Raw genomic sequence first — 20,338 nt, 5'->3', positions numbered from 1 at the left:
ACCCCAATCCCACACGGATGGGATCCCATTCCCTGTGATCCATCCCCAAACCCCAATCCCACACGGATGGGATCCCATTCCCTGTGATCCATCCCCACACCCCAATCCCAGTGGAGGGGATCCCATTCCCTGTGATCCAGCCCCACACCCCAATCCCACACGGATGGGATCCCATTCCCTGTGATCCATGCCCAAACCCCAATCCCACACGGATGGGATCCCATTCCCTGTGATCCATCCCCAAACCCCAATCCCACACGGATGGGATCCCATTCCCTGTGATCCATCCCCAAACCCCAATCCCACATGGATGGGATCCCATTCCCTGTGATCCATGCCCCAAACCCCAATCCGACATGGATGGGATCCCATTCCCTGTGATCCATCCCCAAACCCCAATCCCACGTGGATGGGATCCCATTCCCTGTGATCCATGTCCCACACCCCAATCCCACACGGATGGGATCCCATTCCCTGTGATCCATGTCCCACACCCCTGTCCCACCCCTGCAGCTCCGGCCTGTCCCACACGGTGCCCTTCAGAGCAGTTCCGGAGCTTTCCTCCAGAGGAAAAAATAAACTCGGGACTTTTCCTGTTTGGGAAGTGGGCAAAGGGAAAAGCACAGCGGGACGCTGCTTCCAGCTGGAAAAAAAACCCAAAAAATCCCCGGCCCCGGCACAGGATGTGTAAAAATAGGGCTGCTGATAGGATCAGGACAGCAGCATTCCTCAGTCCCACCTCATCCCTGTCCTGCTGCCCCTGAGGGATGCCTGGGAGCAGGGAAACTATTGTGTATATTTATATTTTAAGTGGATTATATACAGTTTATCTCTATTTAAATATATGTTTTATATATATATATATTAGATACAACAGCTGGAACACGCCAAATTTGGGCATTTCCCTAATTAATCATCAGTTAATTAAGAAATTAGAACAGGAGAGAGAAGAGGAGGAAAAGTTCCCACATGACAGATTTGCAGCAGAGACCAAAACCATTTGTATAAACTAAAAACTCAGTGGCATAAATTAAAAAAAAAAAAAAAAAACAGGGGCATAAATTAAAAAATCAAGAGCATAAATTTAAAAACTCAGTGGCATAAATTAAAATTCACTTGAGTAAATTAAGGAAATCAGTGGAATAAATTAAAAATCAATCGAATAAATTAAAAATCAGCAGTATAAATTAAAAACCAGATGTATAAATTAAAATAAGCCAGGCCCAAGCCGTGGTGTCCAAACCCCTCCCAGAAAAGGAAAGAACTCCCAGGAGCAGGGAAATGCCTGGAATTCCTCGGGATCTCGGGGCTGCACATCACTGCTAAAAATAAAAACTCATCCAAACCCCCTGAAGCTGCCTGTGCTGCCAGGGACTGAATCCCACATTCCACAGGGAATCCTGGAATGTCCCAGGGGAAGAATCCCATATGGGACGCTGCTTCCAGCTGGATGTGGCATAAATTAAACCATATTCCAAATATTAATCCTAGAATGTCCTGATGGGAAGAATTCCATATTCCAAATAGGAATCCTAGAATAACCCAGTGGAAAGAATTCCATATTCCACAGGGAATCCTGGAATGTCCTGGGGGAAGAATCCCATATTCCAAATATTAATCCTAGAATGTCCTGATGGGAAGAATTCCATATTCCAAACAGGAATCCCAGAATTTCCTTATGGGAAGAATCCCATATTCCAAAGATTAATCCTGGAATGCCCTGATGGCAAGAATTCCATATTACAAATAGGAATCCTGGAATGTCCTGGGGGAAGAATCCCATATTCCAAAGATTAATCCTGGAATGCCCTGATGGCAAGAATTCCATATTACAAATAGGAATCCTGGAATGCCCCAGTTCCATATTCCACAGGGAATCCTGGAATGTCCCAATGGGAAGAATTCCATATTCCACACTGGAATCCTGGAATGTCCTGATCAGAAGAATTCCATATTCCACAGGGAATCTTAGAATATCCCAATGGAGAGAATTCCATATTCCACAGGGAATCCTGGAATGTCCCAATGGGAAGAATTCCATATTCCAAGTATTAATCCTAGAATGTCCTGATGGGAAGAATTCCATATTCCAAATAGGAATCCTGGAATGCCCCAATTCCATATTCCACAGGGAATCCTGGAATGCCCTAATGAGAAGAATTCCATATTCCACATGGGAATGTCCTGACGGGAAGAATTCCACCCAGGAATCCTGGAATGTCCTGATGGGAAGGAACCCACAGGATCATGGATCCAGCTCCTGGCCCTGCAGGGAAAATCCCTCCCCGGGCATCCCTGGAGCTCCGGCAGCCTCGGGAATGGGATCATTCCCTGGATTCCTGGGAATCCAGCTCGGAGCTGTTCCTGTGCCATGGACCAGGAGAGTCATTCCAGGGAATAATCCCAGCCAGGGAACACCAGGAGAGGCTGGAAGCCCAGAAATCCCCCTGGAGAGAGGCAGTGGGGAGAGGAGGAACTGAGAGAATCCATGGAATGGTTTGGGTTGGGAAGGACCCTAACTCCTGGAGCCCCTTCAGGCCCTGCCAGGGGCTCTGAGGATTCCCTGGAGCCTTCCCAGGACTCCTTGTCTGGGACCATTTCTCTCCCAGCTTTCATTCCTGTGTGCCCCACTCTGGGTTATTTCCACAGCAGGGTCCAGCCAGGCTGGATCTCCACTTGCATTTCCTGCTTTTATTCCCAGCTTCCATTGATTTTCCTGCCTGGGCACTGCCTGCAGCCTCTGCTCCACAGCTCAGCCCCAGGGAGAATTAAATGAGGACTTTTTGTGATTCCCTCTAAAGTCTGAGGATGATCAGGGAGTAAAACAGGCTCTGAAGCACCAACACCCCTCGTATTTTGCCCTTTTAACCCCATTCTTATTCAGAGTTTCCCATAAAAATTAAGCCCTGCCTAACGAGCCCAGTTTGGAGCACAACTTAAGAGAGCATCCTGCACATCAAACTTCTGGAGCAGACCCAAATCTGAGCATCAGCACTAAAAAGGAGAAAGAAAAAAATAATTCTGATTTTGCTCTTAACCTTCAGGACCCTAAAGCTTGTCCTGGGAAAGACACAACGATCCATTCAAGAGGGAAAACTTAAAAACCAAAGCTGCATCCCACATCCCAGCTATGGGAATGACTTGGAATGAAATGAGATGGTAAAAAGCCATAACCTCACTCGGATCTCCAAGAGATGATTTTAAGGAAAATAAAGCATAATTTCATTTCAAGGTTATTTTGCATGGATCTCTATTATTAGGGAGATAATAATAATAGACTCAAACAGGAATGAAATTAGATTTTGCTTCCCAGAAGACAATATTTAGTCCTTAATTCACACTGCCATAAATTTAGGTTAAGAAATAAAATCCAGAAGTCTAAAAATTCAACATTTTACAACCATCAGACCCAAATAACCACTGGGTTTTTCCTACCACCACCTATTTTTAGCTGATTTGTCCCCCCTTGGCTCCAGGATAATATTTAAGTTATTTTATAAAAGCACAAGCAGCCCTGACTGTTATGGAATGCAGGGATGTGTCACCCCCAGCTCCCCTCCAGAGCCTATTTTGGAATTCCTGGCGGGTTTGCCTGGCACAGCTCCATCCATGGATGGCACCGGCTGGGAATGGGCACTTGGAGCTCTGCTGCTCAGGGGAGGGACAAACGGGAGAACCAGGGGCCAGGGGAGAGCAGGAATTTGGGATTGGGTTTGTCAGGGGGAAATTCTCTCAAACCCAAACCTTGGCTTTAGGAGAATTCACTGCAGGGACACGGAGGAAGAGGAGAGGGACTGGGGACAAGGGTGGAGGGACAGGACACAGGGAATGGCTCCCACTGCCAGAGGGCAGGGAGGGATGGGATCTTGGGAATTGGGAATTCCTGGCTGGGCTGGAATTCCCAGAGCAGCTGGGGCTGCCCTGGATCCCTGGCAGTGCCCAAGGCCAGGCTGGAGCAGCTGGGACAGTGGGAGCTGTCCCTGCCACAGATGGGGTGGGATGGCATTTAAGGTCCCTTCCCACCCAAATCATCCCAGGATTCTGGAGCCCCTCTGCTCTGGAGCCAGGCTGGAGAGCTGGGAATGTTCCCCTGGAGAAGGGAAAATTCCAGGGAATGCTCAGAGTCCCTGGAGGGGCTCCAGGAGAGCTGCAGAGGGACTGGGGACAAGGCCTGCAGGGACAGCACACAGGGAATGGCTCCCACTGGCAAAGGGCAGATTGGGCTGGGATCTTGGCAAGGAATTCCTGGCTGGGAGGGTGGGCAGGGGCTGGGCTGGAATTCCCAGATTTTCTGGGGCTGCCCTGGATCCCTGGCAGTGCCCAAGGCCAGGCTGGACATTGGGGCTGGGATCCACCTGGGACAGTGGGAGGTGTCCCTGCCTGGATGGGGTGGAATAAATGAACTCTAATGTCCCTCCAAGCCAATCCTAAGGATGATGAGCAGGGAAATCTGGAAGATTCAAGGGTCAGTCTGGGATTTTCTGTCCTTACTGAGGGATCTGAGCACAGAGCTTCTATTTCTCCCCAAGGCAGCTCCTCCCTCCTGCAGCAGAATCCCACCACGCTGGCTTCCAAGCCAAGAGCACAGGGAAATTCCCCCTGGATTGAAAAGCCCAAGGTTCCTCCAGTCCTACTCCAACACTTAAGCACTCTTTGGTCCACTCTAAATCCCACTCCTGGACCTTTCCCATGCCCAGCCCCTCATCCTGCAGCACATTTCTACACCTGCACAGCAACAACTGGAAAATGTTGTTTCAACCCTTCCAGGGGATTTTATCCCCAGCTCACATTCCCTTGGGATTCAGACCACAGCCAAGTCTGCAGCTGTGTCCATCCCCCAAAATCCTGCCTGGAGCTGCTCCACACTTCCAGAAGCTTCTCCTAATTTGGAGCTTTTCACTACTCAGCAGAAAAGGGAAAAACCCTCCTCATCCTCATCCTCTCCATTCCTTTGGAATGGCCATGAAGGAAAAAAAAAAAAAAAAAAAAGAGAAGAAACCAACACTTGGCTTCTCAGTGAAGCTTTTATGGGAAAACCTGGGAAGTCTCTTCCTATCACTGACAGATTTTAAGGAGGAGAATTTGTTTGGGTTTTTTGTGAGTCTGAAACACAAAGCAAGGGCAGAGCTGAGCCTTGGTCCCATCCCACATCCCTCACAGCCCACATCCCTCTCCCTCAACATCCTTGGCCCTGGCTGGGTGCTGAAGCATAAAAAAAAAAATAGAATTCATTAATTAACAAAAAATTAATAAAACCAAGAGCAGTACCAGGTCAGTGAAAGCCCCACAGGATTCCTGGGACAGCGTGGGACATTCCCGGCCCTGCAGAGGTTGGAGCTCTTTAAGGTCCCTTCCAGCCCAGCCCATCTGGGAGCTCAAGGAGCAAAATCCCCTCTGCAGACCTGGACCTTTCCTTCACTCCCTGCACTTTAAAATCCCAAAAGCACCAAAAAAAAAAAGGGATTGGACCTCACCCTCAGCTTCCTGAGGACTCCCTCCCTGCTGCTCCCTCTGTCCCAGAAGCACCAGGCAGGGGCTTTGTCCTGGCAGCCCCCAGAGCTGAACCCATCATGGAACGTGCTGGAGATCTGCATGCTGAGAATTTTGGACTTTCTGTGCCGAGAATTTTGGACTTTCTGTGCCGAGAATTTTGGACTTTCTGTGCTGAGAATTTGAGACTTTCTGTGCCGAGAATTTTGGACTTTCTGTGCCGAGAATTTTGGACTTTCTGTGCTGACAGACTCTGACTCCCAAGGGAACACTGCATTTGAGGCCGTGGAAAAGGCTTCCAAAACGAATTGATAACACTGAGATTACGAGCGTGTAGCTGATTAGAAGTGTGTAATATCACAGAGTAGAAAACTCAGAGTTGAAAGTTTTAAAATATAATGATACATATGAAACAAAATACAAGTTAAGACAGAGACTAGTTCTTCTTCTTCCTAGGTTTGGATGGTATTTTGTAATTAAACAGAAAAGTCAGCATTGCAGACTTTGAGTGATTAGTTCTTGAGTTAAAGGTAAAAATAGTTTAAGTATTATTTCTTAAGTAGTTTAACCTTAAAAATCCTTGGAACAAGAAACAGTTAACCAGAATGGTTTTCCAAACCAAAATGGATTAGGAAGCAGAGAGGAAGCTGCAGCTGCAGGCACACCGTGCATCCTCACAGCCTGGGCATTCCCAACAAATCAGGGAACCACAGGGCTGGAAAAAAACCACAAGGACCAACAAATTCAACTCCTGACCCGTGGGAAATGGATTTATAGAAAACTCTCAAAGCCTGACAGGAGGCTCACATAGGGTGCATCTGTATGCAAACCTTGAGATAAGAAATGCTGATAGAATTGCCATGGAATAAAACAGACATTATTGAGAGAGAAACAGAAATAAAAACAAGTTTCAAAGGATGACCTTACAAAAAACCCTAGATACTTTAGAGAAATAAAACTAAAAAAATACATTAAGACCCATGAAAAATAATTTTATGTTATTAACTTTAAAGCATTTGCAGTATGGTGTGGCAAAAGCTGATAAGCCATGAAATGCTTATAGTGTATTGCAATTAAGAAATAGTTTCTCATAGTAAGAGTGGAAATTATAACTAAATTACATATATAATCTATATATATCAATATATAGATAATTATAATCTACCTATAAATAGATATATTATCTATATATATATCTATATTATATATCTCTATTATAGATATATATCTATATTATAGATAATATATATCTATATTATATAACATAGATATATATTATAGATATATTATCTAGATACCTAGCTATATCTAGACATAATATATATCTATATGATCTACATATTTATATATATAGATAATTATAATCTATCTATATATAGTCTAGATCTATTACCTATATATCTATATCTCTAGATATATATGCATATATTATATCTGTATTATCTACATATTTATATATGTAGACATAAATAATCATAATCTATCTATATCTAGATATATTATCTACATATGTCTATATATCTATAACTATATATATGCTATAAAGATATATATATCTCTACAGTTATATATCTATATTACCTATATAGATAATATAGATTTATAACTATAGAGACAGTTAATATAGATATATAATATAGATCTATATTATCTCACCCTCCCAATGAAACTAAAAATAGAATAAAAGTTTTTAAAACACCCCTCAGTTACCCATGTCTAAGTAAAAAAAAAAAGCTTAAGCCAGGACAACTCCAACAATGCCACCCTGTCCCCAGGAGCTCTGTCCAAATGAATCTTTTAAAGCTGCACCAGAAGATTTATTAAAGGAGGTTCTTTTGGAAAGCACAGCCACAGGAAATCCTGTGCAGCCTGAGCGCCTGGATCCTGATTTTTCAAGGAATTCTGGCCCTGGGGGACAGTGCCCAGCAGAAGGGTCAGCCCAGAGCAGCTCCTGCCCTGCCAGGGTGACAAGGGACAGCTCTGGTGGCAGCACAGTCCCCAAGGAGCCCTTCTGGGGGCCCCTCAGCCCCACAGAGAGCAGGACAGGAAGTTTGGAGAGCTGCTGCCTGGAATCTCAGAATCCTGCAGGATGGAAAGACCTTTAAGGTCATCCAGGCCATCCCCAAATGCAGCAGCACCAGGGCCACCACTGCCCCTGCCCCCAAGTGCCACAGCCACAGGGCTCTGGAATCCCTCAGGGATGGCACTCCAAACCTCCCTGGGCACTTCCAGTGCCTGACCCCCCTTTCCATGGGGAAATTCCTGCTGATGCCCACCCTGAGGCTCCCCTGAGGCCGTTCCCTCTGCTCGAGGCTGGATTTTTGCAGCTAAGCACACGTGCAAAATTAAAATTATTCAGAAGCAGAGCCGTGTGAAGAGCTAATTAGTTAATATCTGAATAATGAGGAGCTTCTTCAAACATCAGGAGCAGGAAAGCTGCCAGAGCAAGGGAGTGGGAGTTCTCCTTAAACTCCTCTACATGACTGGGCAAAGTAGAAATAGGGATTTTTTTTTTCCTTTTTTTAAGGAATAGTTAATAAATATGTAAAAAGCACAATAGAGCAAAGGAAACAAGAGATTCTCTGGGTGGCATTCCCACATTTCCTTCAGTAGGACTCTTGGAAGGAGGCAGACTTGTTCACCAGGGAGATGTGGACACCCAAATTCACTTGAATGTTGAAAGCATTGTGAAAATCCCAAAAAAACAACATGAAATGTGCCAATAAATCTCTGCTCCTCCAACGCAGAGCTCCCCAGTGGTTTCCCACAGGGGAGGACCATGGAGCTGACACTTTGCAGAGGACACAGAACCCTTGGAAAGGCTCCAGAGCCAAAGAGCTGCAGAGGAGCTGGCAGCACTGAGGGAGGATCAGGTGACAAAGGGACAAGAGGGACACTCAGAGGGGACAAACCCTTTTAAAAAAACCCTTTTTAAAAACCCTTTAAAGCCCCCAGCACCGAGGGAAGCAGCTCTGGGGAGGGGGGACAGCAGTGCTGGGGTCCCAGCTCAGCAGGAGAAGGGAAAGCAGAGCAGGTGGTGCCCCTGCCCACCCCTCCAAGGAAATCTGCATCCCACCCCTCTGACCCTTCCAGAACCTTCCCTGGAAGGTGAGAGCTGAGAGGGGAGAGGCAGCGAGGACAAGGAGCCACCCAAGGGCTCTGCCAGCACAAAAATGGGAATTCACGAAAAACCTGAGCCTTGGGAGGCAAAAACCCAAATATGAGCGAGTTAAAATTCCTCCTAATCCTCTGGGACAGCCTAGACCTGGTCCTAGTCCTCTGTGACAGTCCAGACCTGCTCCTGGTCCTCTGACAGCCTAGACCTGCTCCTGGTCCTCTCCTAACCCTAGACCTGCTCCTGAACCTCTAGAACAGCCTAGACCTGCTCCTGACCCTGTGGGACAGCCTAGACCCAGTCCTGACCCTGTGGGACAGCCTAGACCCAGTCCTGACCCTGTGGGACAGCCTAGACCCAGTCCTGACCCTGTGGGACAGCCTAGACCCAGTCCTGACCCTGTGGGACAGCCTAGACCCAGTCCTGACCCTGTGGGACAGCCTAGACCCAGTCCTGACCCTGTGGGACAGCCTAGAACCCTCAAAGAACCCTCAGCAGAACCCCCAACTAGAACCCTCAGAGAGCCTCAAAGAATCCTCAGCAGAACCCTCAAAGAACCCTCAGCAGAACCCTCAACCAGAACCCACCACTGAGCCAGACCTGTCTGGATCATAAGTGCCAATTATTTCCCAGGAAAAAATCCTGATTTTTTGGGGTTTTTGTTGGTTTTTGGTTTGGTTTTTTTTTTTGTTTTTGTTTTTTTTGTTTTGTTTTGTTTTTTTTTTGTTGTTTTTTTGGGGTTTTTTTGGGGTTTTTTTGAGGAATTGCAGCAGGGCTGGGAGAACAGGCGTTATGGGAATTACAGAGATTCACTGCTTGGAGCTGTTTGCAGAACCTCAGCACTGGTGAGGTTATCCATAAAAATTATCCATCAAACCTGAGATAATTTCAGTTTATCTCTTCAGGCATGGATGCCAGTGCTCCACACGTTGAGCCTGACCACTCCAGAACACAAATGCCAATTATTTCCCAGGAGAAACTCCTGATATTGGAGTTACCTTTTTTTCAGGAATTGCAGCAGGGGAGAAAATGGAAATCTGGGAATTACAGGGATTCTGAGCTGTGTACAGAACCTCAGGTGAAGAGAAATGATCCATAAAATCTGGGTAATTTCAGGATATTCCTTCAGGCAGAGCCAAACAAATTAAGCCAGACCAGTCCAGATCCTAAATGCCAATTATTTCCCAGGAAAAATTCATTATATTCTTTCAGGAATTGCAGCAGGGCTGGGAGAAAAGGGAAATCTGGGAATTACAGGGATTCACAGCTCTGAGCTGTGTACAGAACCTCAGCACTAGTAAGGAGAAATTATCCATAAAACCTGGGATTTTTCAGGATATTCCTTCAGGCAGAGATAACTGTGCTCCACACATTGAGCCAGACCAGTCCAGATCATAAACACTGATTATTTCCCAGGAGAAATTCCCGGTATTTTTTCCTCTCCACCAAAAAACTTGGGATCTGCACAGCACCAGCCTGAGAAGGGAACAATAACACAATTCCAGCAGCACTGCCAGGAACTGTCCTTTAAAATCCAATTAATTCTGGACACACCAAGGCTGCTTTTCAAGAGGGAAAAATCAGAATTTTGGGATTTTTTTTTTTTTTGGCAGATTCCCTGTGTGGGTGGCAGGAAAACGGGCTGAAAGCTCCTTCAAAAGCTCCTGGGAGGTTTTTATGAGCAGACAATTTACAGTTGTTGCTGTGGCTTCCTGAGAGAGCCCTGTGGCCAGTGCTCCGTGTCTAGACAGCCTCTGCTGCTCCTCCTCTGCTGGGAGCTGATATTCCATGAATTTACTGCCTGGAAAAGGGATGGGGCTGGAGGAGATGGGATTCATGGAGCCCAGGCAAAGTCTGGAGCACCCAGTGTGCAGCCCCAGGGGGTGTTACAGATCTGGGGATGATTTTTAGATGATTTCCCTCAGGATGGGAGCCTCAGGAGATAATTCTGAGTGAGGAAAGGAAAATCTTCTCCGTCCCAAAGCTGGTCCAGGCTCTCCTTCCTCTGTCCCACCAGGGCTGATGGCCACAGCCCAGCAGGGCTGTCCCAGGAGGGAGCAGAAATTCCCTCACCACTCTGGGATAAACCCAGGGAAGCCATTCATCCACGGGCTGTGCTTCCTCCTCTGCACATCTGCACCACAGAGCAGTGTCCCTGTGTCACCCCAGGACAGACTGGGACAGCCTGGCCAGCCCTGCTCCATCCCCCAGCCCCAGGGATGCTCCTGCTCATCCAGGGGAACCAGAATTCCAGACTGGGACAGCCTGGCCAGCCCTGCTCCATCCCCCAGCCCAAGGGATGCTCCTGCTCATCCAAAGGAACCAGAATTCCAGATGGGACAGCCTGGCCACCCCTGCTCCATCCCCCAGCCCCAGGGATGCTCCTGCTCATCCAAAGGAACCAGAATTCCAGATGGGACAGCCTGGCCACCCCTGCTCCATCCCCCAGCCCCAGGGATGCTCCTGCTCCTCCAGGGGAACCAGAATTCCAGATGGGACAGCCTGGCCACCCCTGCTCCATCCCCCAGCCCCAGGGATGCTCCTGCTCTCCCTGCTCATCCATGGGTACCAGAATTCCAGATGGGACAGCCTGGCCACCCCTGCTCCATGCCAGCCCCAGGGATGCTCCTGCTCTGTGCTCTCCCTGCTCCTCCATGGGCACCAGAATTCCAGAGGCTCAGGGAGGGCAGGGAAGGGCCAGAGCCAAGCTCAGGATGTGAGAGCACAGCTGGAAGCCAGAGCCCCAAAGCCCAGTGCCAGGCTAGACACTGGGAAGCCACAAAGGAGCCCAGCGTGAGGTGGAGGGAGCAGATCCAGCTGGGAAATAACTCCCAGGAGCTGGGAGAGGAAAACAATCCCTCCCCATGAGCACAGAGCAGCAATGAGCCAGGTTTGTGTCTGCCCAAACCTCATGAACTTCCCTAAACCCACCAAAACTCAGTCCTGGCTCTGGCCCCACCAAATCCCTCTGTGCCAGCTGCTGCCTGGGCTGGGAATCCAGGATACCCCACAGCCAAACCTCCTTCAGCTTTTTGGGTCATTTTCCCATCCTTGTACCAAGGGCTGTGGGAAATAGTAAAGGTCAGAAGAGTTTTAGAAAGTTGTGAAACAACTTCCAGCTTAGGAGATGCTGGGAGCTCAGAGGGGACAGGGAAGAACCCCAGGACTTGCTGGGCTCCAGCCCTGAGTTCCTGTGCTCAGTTCTCCACGTTCAGCTCCAGAATCCTGGATGCCACAGGAACAGAACTGTCAGAATTCCACCTCAGCTCCATTGGAAAATACAGGAGAAAATAACCCAGAGAACATTCCCAGCCCACAGCATCAGCCCCAGCTCAGGAGCCAAGATCTGGCCGGGAGGGACTGGGATGAAATTCCCTGGATCCCTGGCAGTGCCCAAGGCCAGGCTGGAGCACCCTGGGACAGTGGAAGGTGGGGGAACAGGATCATCTTTAAGGTCCCTTCCTACCCAAACCATTCCAGGATTCCCTGATCTGTCAAACATCCCAGACACAAGACCCATAATCCTAAAAAAACCCCCAAGGAATGAGGACCTGGAGCTCCTGTGCCTCAGCTGGACACAGGGAGGTGCCAAGCAGGGAATGGCTCATGGAAAGCACCAAGGCCAGGCACTGCCCTGCAGGAGCTGAGCCAGGAATTAGGGAGCTCAGCTCAATTCCAGCCCTGCCTTAATCCACTCAGGAGCTGCTCTGAGCCTCCTGTCACTGCTCTGATCCCTGCAAACTCAATTTCTACCCCAGCATTTCACATCTCCATGATTCTGGCTAAAACCCCAGCCTGGCTGATCCATTCCCACCCGAGGTACAACATTCCTGGATTTCCTGCAGGGCGCTGGGAAGCACCAAACAGGACTGATAAAGCCTGGAGCTTTATCAGGAACAAGAGCAAGGAACAGCCTGGAAAGCAAACACACACCTGGGAGGGAGCAGAACCCAGGGAGGAGCTGTTTGCACAGGACACAAACACCACGGAACGGGCAGGGAATTACAGGAATCGCCTGGAAATCACTGCCAGGGGACACAAAAGTCACAGAACCAGGCAGGGAATTACAACAATCACCTGGAAATCATTTAAAGAGGACAAAAAAAGGCAGGGAATCAGGCAGGGAATTACAACAATCACCTGGAAATCATTTGAAGAGGACAAAAAAAGGCAGGGAATCAGGCAGGGAATTAAAAGAATCACCTGGAAATCATTGCCAGAGGACAAAAATGTCAGGGAATCAGACAGGGAATTACAAGAATCACCTGGAAATCATTGCCAGAGGACAAAAATGTCAGCAAAAAAGGCAGGGAATTACAAGAATCACCTGGAAATCATTGCCAGAGGACAAAAAAGGCAGGGAATTACAAGAATCACCTGGAAATCATTGCCAGAGGACAAAAATGTCAGGGAATCAGACAGGGAATTACAAGAATCACCTGGAAATAAACCCTGAGCTGCTGAAGCAGAGAGGATTAAAAAGTGATTTAATCCAGGCTCAGCCTGAGCCAGGAGGTGACACCAGGTGGTGAAGGACAGCAGAACGTCCCCAGGGGGCAAATAAAAACTGCTTTTACATTGCTGAAACTGCTTTCAAGTGGTTTTAAATTCAGATATTACAGGGACAGCTCTCATTGCAGGGAAATGGGGGAGGTTTTACCCCCGTTTTTTGGGGTGCCACAAGGAAACCCCACTGTCACCACCCAGTGAGCAGAGCTGCAACAGCACAGGCCAGCGCTGACTAAAAATAATACAAACAGCTTTTGTAATATGGAACACAAAAAGAAATAAAAAACTCAGCTCAAGGGGACAGAAAGAGCAACAAACTTCAATTAAACAGAAGAGAAATGAGAGCACTTGGGTATCACAGGTACCCAGAGCTGGTTCTCCCCTAAAAGGTCTTCAAACATTTTTATTATAAAGATTTTTTCTGATGTATAATACTAAAAAATATTTAAAATATGTCTATATTTTTATATATATTTTTATAATATATATATATATAAAATATATAAATATTTATATATATAATATATATAATATATCTATATTATATCCCCAATTCCCCCAGAGGGGTCCCCAGTTTCCCCAGCAGGGTCCCAGTGCCCCATCAGGGGTCCCCAATTCTCTCAGCAGGGTTCCAATGCCCCCAGTGGGGTCCCAGTGCCCCCAGCAGGGTTCCTAATTCCCCCAGAGGGGTCCCAGTGCCCCCAGCAGGGGTCCCAGAGCCCCCCACAGGGTTCCCAATTCCCCCAGAGGGGTCCCAGTGCCCCCAGCAGGGTCCCCAGTGTCCCTCAGCAGGGTCCCTATTGCCCCAGCAAGGTCCCACTGCCTGCAGAGGGGTCCCCAGTGCCCCATCGGGGTCCCAGTGCCCCCAGCAGGGTCCCCAATCCCCCACTGGCATCCCCAGTGCCCCCCAGCAGGGTCCCCAATTCCCCCAGTGGGATCCCCAGTGCCCCCCAGCGGGGTCCCCAGTGTCCCCTAACAGGTCCCAATTCCCCCACTGGCATCCCCAGTGTCCCCCAGAGGGGTCCCCAATTCCCCCAGTGGGGTTCCAGAGCCCCACCAGTGCCCCCAATTCCCCCCCTGGGGTCCCCAATTCCCGTCCCCAGGAGGGCTGGGTGCTCCCCCCACAGCAGCAGGGCTGGCAGGGACCCCCAGGAGTCCCCTCCTGGCAGCAGTCCGTGCCCCTGGCATGTGCCACCCTGCTGCCAGGGACCCAGGCCACCCACCCACATCAAGGGCTGGACCCCCAGCTCCCACCCAGCCCCGGGAAGGTCCCCAGGGAGCCAGGAACAGATAAAAGCCCAATTCTGCAACAATAAAATGCTAATTCTGCACACCAAGGGGGTCAGGAACTCATAAAAACCCAATTCTGCACACCAAGGGGGTCATGAACCAATAAAAACCCAATTCTGCACCAAAAAAAGCACAATTCTGCACACCAAGGGGGTCAGGAACCAACAAAAACCCAATTCTGAACCTAGAAAATGCCAATTCTGCAAACCAAAGGAACCAATAAAAACACAATTTTGCAAACCAAAGGAACCAATAAAAACACAATTCTAGAAACCAAAAATCCCAATAAAATGCCAATTCTGCACAGCAAAGGGGTCAGGAAATTATAAAAGCCCAATTCTGCAACAATAAAAGCCCAATTCTGCAAACCACAGGAACAAATAAAAGCCACATTCTGCACCATTAAAAGTCTAATTCTACAAACCAAAGGGATCAGGAACGGATAAAAACCCAATTCTGCACCAAAAAAAAAGCACAATTCTGCAAACCAAGGGGGTCAGGAACTGATAAAATCCCAATTCTGCAAACCAAAGGAATCAATAAAAGCCCAATTCTGGAAACCAAAAAGAACCAATAAAATCCCAGTTCTGGAAACCCAAGGAACTGATAAAAGCCCAATTCTGCATCAATAAAAGCCCAGTTCTGCATCAATAAAAGCCCACTTCTGCATCAATAAAATCCCACTTCTGCATCAATAAAAGCCCAATTCTGCATCAATAAAAGCCCAGTTCTGCATCAATAAAATCCCACTTCTGCATCAATAAAATCCCACTTCTGGAAACCAAAGGAACTGATAAAAGCCCAGTTATGCATCAATAAAATCCCAGTTCTGCATCAATAAAAGCCCAGTTCTGCATCAATAAAAGCCCAGTGCTGCATCAATAAAAGCCCAGTTCTGCATCAATAAAAGCCCACTTCTGCATCAATAAAATCCCACTTCTGCATCAATAAAAGCCCAATTCTGCATCAATAAAAGCCCAGTGCTGCATCAATAAAAGCCCAGTTCTGCATCAATAAAAGCCCACTTCTGCATCAATAAAATCCCACTTCTGCATCAATAAAAGCCCAATTCTGCATCAATAAAAGCCCAGTTCTGTAAACCAAATGAAATGATAAAATCCCAGTTCTGCATCAATAAAATCCCAGTTCTGCACCAATAAAATCCCGGTTCTGCATCAATAAAAGCCCAGTTCTGCAAACCAAGCCCCAGCACTCCAGCCTGGCCCAGAATGCTGTTCCCAGAAGGGCAGCCAGCCTGGCTCCTGGACACACAGTTATTCCATGATGCCCACAAGAAATGAGTCACTTTTATTGAAAAAATAAAAGTTTCCACCATCCTCTCTTCCTGTCTCTGGTGTTTACCCTGAGCCGGGCCAGTTCAACTCTGCCATCCCTGCTGATCATTAATTTTAATTAACTGTCCCCACATCCAGCAGTGAATGAATTAAACCCCAGCCTCTCCCAGCCTGGACACTCCAGGTGTTTCTCCTGTGGGAATTCAAAGCTCCACACCAAACCCAACTCCTCAGCTAACTTTAATATCAAGAAACGAGATCAGCTGCACTTTTTGTCCTCTGAAATGGAAAAAAAAACCACCCACACTCCTCAGCGTGGCAGCTCCCACCCATCCAAACCAGCTCCTGCAGGATAACAAATCCCATTCCCACTGCTCAGTTTACCTTGAGAAGCTTCACGGGAGAACTCCAGGAAGAAAAGTGCAAGAATTCCAGAATAAACGAGGGAATGGGCAGTGCTGGAATGGGCAGTGCTAGAACGAGGGAATGGGCAATGCTGGAATGGGCAATGCTGGAATGAAGAAATAAGGGAATGGGCAGTGCTGGAATGGGGGAATGGGCAATGCTGGAACCAGGGAATGGGCAGTGCTGGAATGGGGGAACGAGCAATGCTGGAATGGGGGAATGGGCAGTGCTGGAATGAAGAAATAAGGGAATGGGCAATGAAAGAATAAGGGAATGGGCAATGCTGGAATGAGGGAATGGGCAGTGCTGGAACGGGAGTGCTGGGATGAGGGAATGGGCAATGCTGGAATGAGGGAATGCTGGAATGAAGAAATAAGGGAATGGGCAATGCTGGAACGAGGGAACAGGCAGTGCTGGAATGGGCAGTGCTGGAATGAGGGAATGGCACTGCTGGAACGAGGGAATGGGCAATGAAAGAATAAGGAAATGGGCAATGCTGGAATGAGGGAATGGCAGTGCTGGAACGAGGGAATGCTGGAATGAAGAAATAAGGGAATGGGCAATGCTGGAATGAGGGAATGGGCAGTGCTGGCATGAGGGAATGGGCAGTGCTGGCATGAGGGAATGGGCAGTGCTGGCATGAGGGAATGGGCAGTGCTGGAATGGGTGATGCTGGAAGGAGGGAATGGCAATCCTGGAGCGAACCCAGAGCTCTGCTGCTCCACAAATCCCAAACTTTCCCTCCCCAGCTCCGTGCCAGCGCTGCAGCATCACTGCAAGCCCCAGCGCTCCGAGCCTTCGGACGGAGGCCCCGGGAGCTGCTCCGGGGGGAGCCGGAGGCACAGAAACGCCCGCAGCCCTCCCCAGCTGGGGCCGATGCGCAGCAGCTGCAACCCCAAATTCCCCGCGGAGGCGGCACGGAGCGCAGCCCCGGCCGAGCTCGGAGATAAGGCAGGTTCCGCTGGCATTTTAACCCCGGCACCTCGCAGCGCTGCCGGGGGAGCTGGCAATGCCCCCGAGCACCGGGAGCGGCCGGAACGCAGCGGGCACCCCAAGTCCCGGGGAGAACTCCTGCGGCACGGCCAGGGCGGGGAAGGACGGCTGAGTTTCGGGGCGGGGGAAATCATCGCAGCGCCTCGATGCTGGCTCGGAGCGGCGGACGCGACAGGACGGGGGGAAGAGACCCAAAACAACCGCGTTTTGGAAGAAAATCGGGCGGTTCCTCCGCGCACGCAGGGTCACACCGACACCACGGCGGGGCCAGGGCGCGCCCCACGAGAACGGCGGCTCCGGGGCACGGGAAGGACGCGGCGGGGAAGGGGCGAGCCCCGGGGGCAGCGGGCAGCCCCGGGGGCAGCGGCTGCCGGAGAACAAAGGAGCCCGGGGTCACCGACACTACGGCGACACCGGCTGACAAAGGGCACGAGCGGCGTTCCCAGGGAAGCTCCGGCACAGCCCCGCCGGGAGCACCCCCCGCGTGCTCCCCGCCGCTCCCCGCCGCGGCTGCCGCACCTGAGCGTGGGGCCGATGCAGGCCGTGTCGGTGCTCTCGATCTCGCGCAGGATCCGCTCGTGCTCCGCCGCCGTCTCCAGGCTCTCCAGCTCCGCCATCTTCGGCCGCTCCATGGATGTGGGGCCGCTCCACCTGCGCAGCCCCGCCCGGCCCGGCCGCCAGCGGCACCGCCGGGGCTGCTCGGCCCCGCTCCGCCGCGCGCAGGGCACCACGGGACATGTAGTGCGGGAGGGGCCCGGGCCGCGCGAGCATCCACGGGAGATGTAGTGCGGGAGCGGGGTCGGGCCGCGCGGCACCATGGGGGATGTAGTGCCGGAGGGGGCCGGGCCTGCGCGGCCGCTCCGCCCAGGGAGGGAGGGAGGGACGGAGCAGGGCGGCCCCGGGACGGGCGGAGCCGGCGGGAGGTTGTGGCGGTGCTGTCGTGCCCGTGAAGGGGACACAGCCCCGTGTCCTTACCGTGAGGACAGAGCCAGATGGCTTGGACAGCTCTGGGAATGACAGAGCCCCATGGCAGTTCCCGTGTTCTACCCATGAGAGGACACAGCCCATGGCACTGTCCCCGTGTCCCCCCCGTGAGAGGACACAGCCCCGTGCAGTGACACCACCGTGCCACCCCAGCAGGAGAGAAGCCGTGTCGCTGCCCCCCTGCTCCTCCTGTCCCACCCTGTCCCTCAGCCCCATGAGCGATGCAAAGGTGACTGCAGTCCCAAAGAGTGTGGGAAATCCCGCTGGGAAACGCCGGGGTCCTGCAGCTTTATTGGGATAAAGGGACAGTTCACCGGTTTCCTCTCTCGGGGGTTCGGAGGGCGCAGCCTCCCTTTAATCCCAAACTCCTGACCTGCTGCCCCTTCCCTTCCCCACAGCCGAGGAAGGTGCAGCTTCCCCGGCCGCCTGCTCCCGGCATTTTACCCCAAGGCTCGGGAACTCCGGCTTGGGCACCCTGGCTGTTCCATGGCATGAGGGAATGGGGCGGCTCCGGGGCACGGGAAGTTAACTCCAAAGCGGCTTGAAATTGACTCCAAAACGGCTTGAAATTGACCCCAAAGCTCAGGAGCTCCCACAGCTGTGTTCCAGGGGTCAGGGTGTCCGGGCTGTGTGACAAACCACTGAAATTAACTCCAAAGCGGCTTGAAATTGACTCCAAAACGGCTTGAAATTGACCCCAAAGCGGCTTGAAATTGATTCCAAAACGGCTTGAAATTGATTCCAAAACGGCTTGAAATTAACTCCAAAACAGCTTGAAATTGACCCCAAAGCGGCTTGAAATTGACCCCAAAGCGGCTTGAAATTGACTCCAAAGCGGCTTGAAATTGACCCCAAAGCTCAGGAGCTCCCACGGGTCTGTTCCAGGGTCAGGGTGTCCAGGCTCTGTGACAAACCCCTGGTTGGAGTTAACCCCAAAGCTCAGGAGCTCCCACAGCTCTGTTCCAGGGTCAGGGTGTCCAGGCTCTGTGACAAACCCCTGGTTGGAGTTAACCCCAAAGCTCAGGAGCTCCCACAGCTCTGTTCCAGGGTCAGGGTGTCCAGAATCTGTGACAAACCCCTGGTTGGAGTTAACCCCAAAGCTCAGGAGCTCCCACAGCTCTATTCCAGGCTCTGTGACAAACCCCTGGCTGGAGTTAACCCCAAAGCTCAGGAGCTCCCACAGCTCTGTTCCAGGGTCAGGGTGTCCAGGATCTGTGACAAATCCCTGGCTGGAGTTAACCCCAAAGCTCAGGAGCTCCCACAGCTCTGTTTCAGGGGTCAGGGTGTCCGGGCTCTGTGACAAACCCCCTGCCCGAAGTCGGCAGTGCTCAGCCCCATCTCAAAGCCGCTCCCAGCCACCCTCTCCCCCCGGGACTGTTCCAGGGACACTCGCTCCCCTGTCCCCGGCAGAAGGAGCTCCTGCGGACCCCGATCCGCCTCGGGGCCGCTCCTGCCCGTCCCAGCCCCTGCCGTGCACTCCCGGGAGCTGTGGGATCCCCGGGCACAGCGGCTCCTCCTCCAAAACCAGCGGCAGGATGTCCTGCAGGAGCACCCCTGGGTGCCAAGGTCTCCTCGCTGCCCATGTGGCTCCCTTTGGGAGCAGCTGGTTGTTGCTGTTATCAGTTTTTTGGGGGAAAACAGCGCTGGAATGTCCCGTTCCCAGCACACCTTATCAGGTGCTGTCCTTGCACGGGAGTGCCACAGCGGGATGGAGAGCAGGAATCCCAGATTGTGACACCACCGAGGGCTCTGCCTTTGCTTTTGTTGTTTCACCTTCTGAGATATAAATGGAATTTTCGGTTGTGGGAGCACACCTGGGCCTCCCTCAGCCCTGCTTGTGGGGGTGGAACGCTGCTGGTGTAAATAAAGTGGAATCATGGAATGGGTGGGCTTGGAAGGGACCCTGAAGATCATCTGGTTCCAATCTCCCTGCCAAGGGCAGGGACACTTCTATTGTCACTTAATGAAATGAGAAAGAAATAAAAGAACTCCCCAGAATGAGGCTCCAGGACTGGAACAACGCAGGTGGAGCAAGGAGAGCCTGGTGAAAACTCGGAGTCATTGAGGTAGGAAAAGACCTTTAAGATCACAGAGTCCAACCATTGCCCAGCACTGCCACCACTGCCCCATGTCCCCAAGTGCCACAGCCACAGGGCTGTGAAATCCCACCACTAATGGGGACTCCACCCTGCCCTTTCCATGAGGAATTTCCCAGTGCCCACTCTGAGGCTCCCCTGAGGCCGTTCCCTCTGCTCCT

At 50.7% G+C, this 20,338-nt stretch overlaps 1 protein-coding gene across 1 annotated transcript in view; it reads right to left on the bottom strand.

Annotated features, from left to right (window-relative positions):
• Positions 1-17,807, bottom strand: part of EXOC6B (exocyst complex component 6B) — a 277,974-nt gene extending 260,167 nt beyond the window's left edge. The window contains exon 1 of the mRNA XM_041464605.1: positions 17,617-17,807. Coding sequence (XP_041320539.1) covers positions 17,617-17,729 — 113 coding nt within the window. The 5' untranslated portion in view covers positions 17,730-17,807. The remainder of the gene's footprint in view (positions 1-17,616) is intronic.
• Between the last annotated feature and the right edge of the window lie 2,531 nt (positions 17,808-20,338).

The sequence above is a fragment of the Pyrgilauda ruficollis genome, unplaced genomic scaffold (genome assembly GCF_017590135.1).
Source record: "Pyrgilauda ruficollis isolate IOZ18807 unplaced genomic scaffold, ASM1759013v1 scaffold181, whole genome shotgun sequence".
Taxonomy (NCBI): Eukaryota; Metazoa; Chordata; class Aves; order Passeriformes; family Passeridae; genus Pyrgilauda; species Pyrgilauda ruficollis.
Note: the sequence above shows the minus strand (reverse complement) of the source record. Positions and strands in the feature narration are given on the sequence as shown.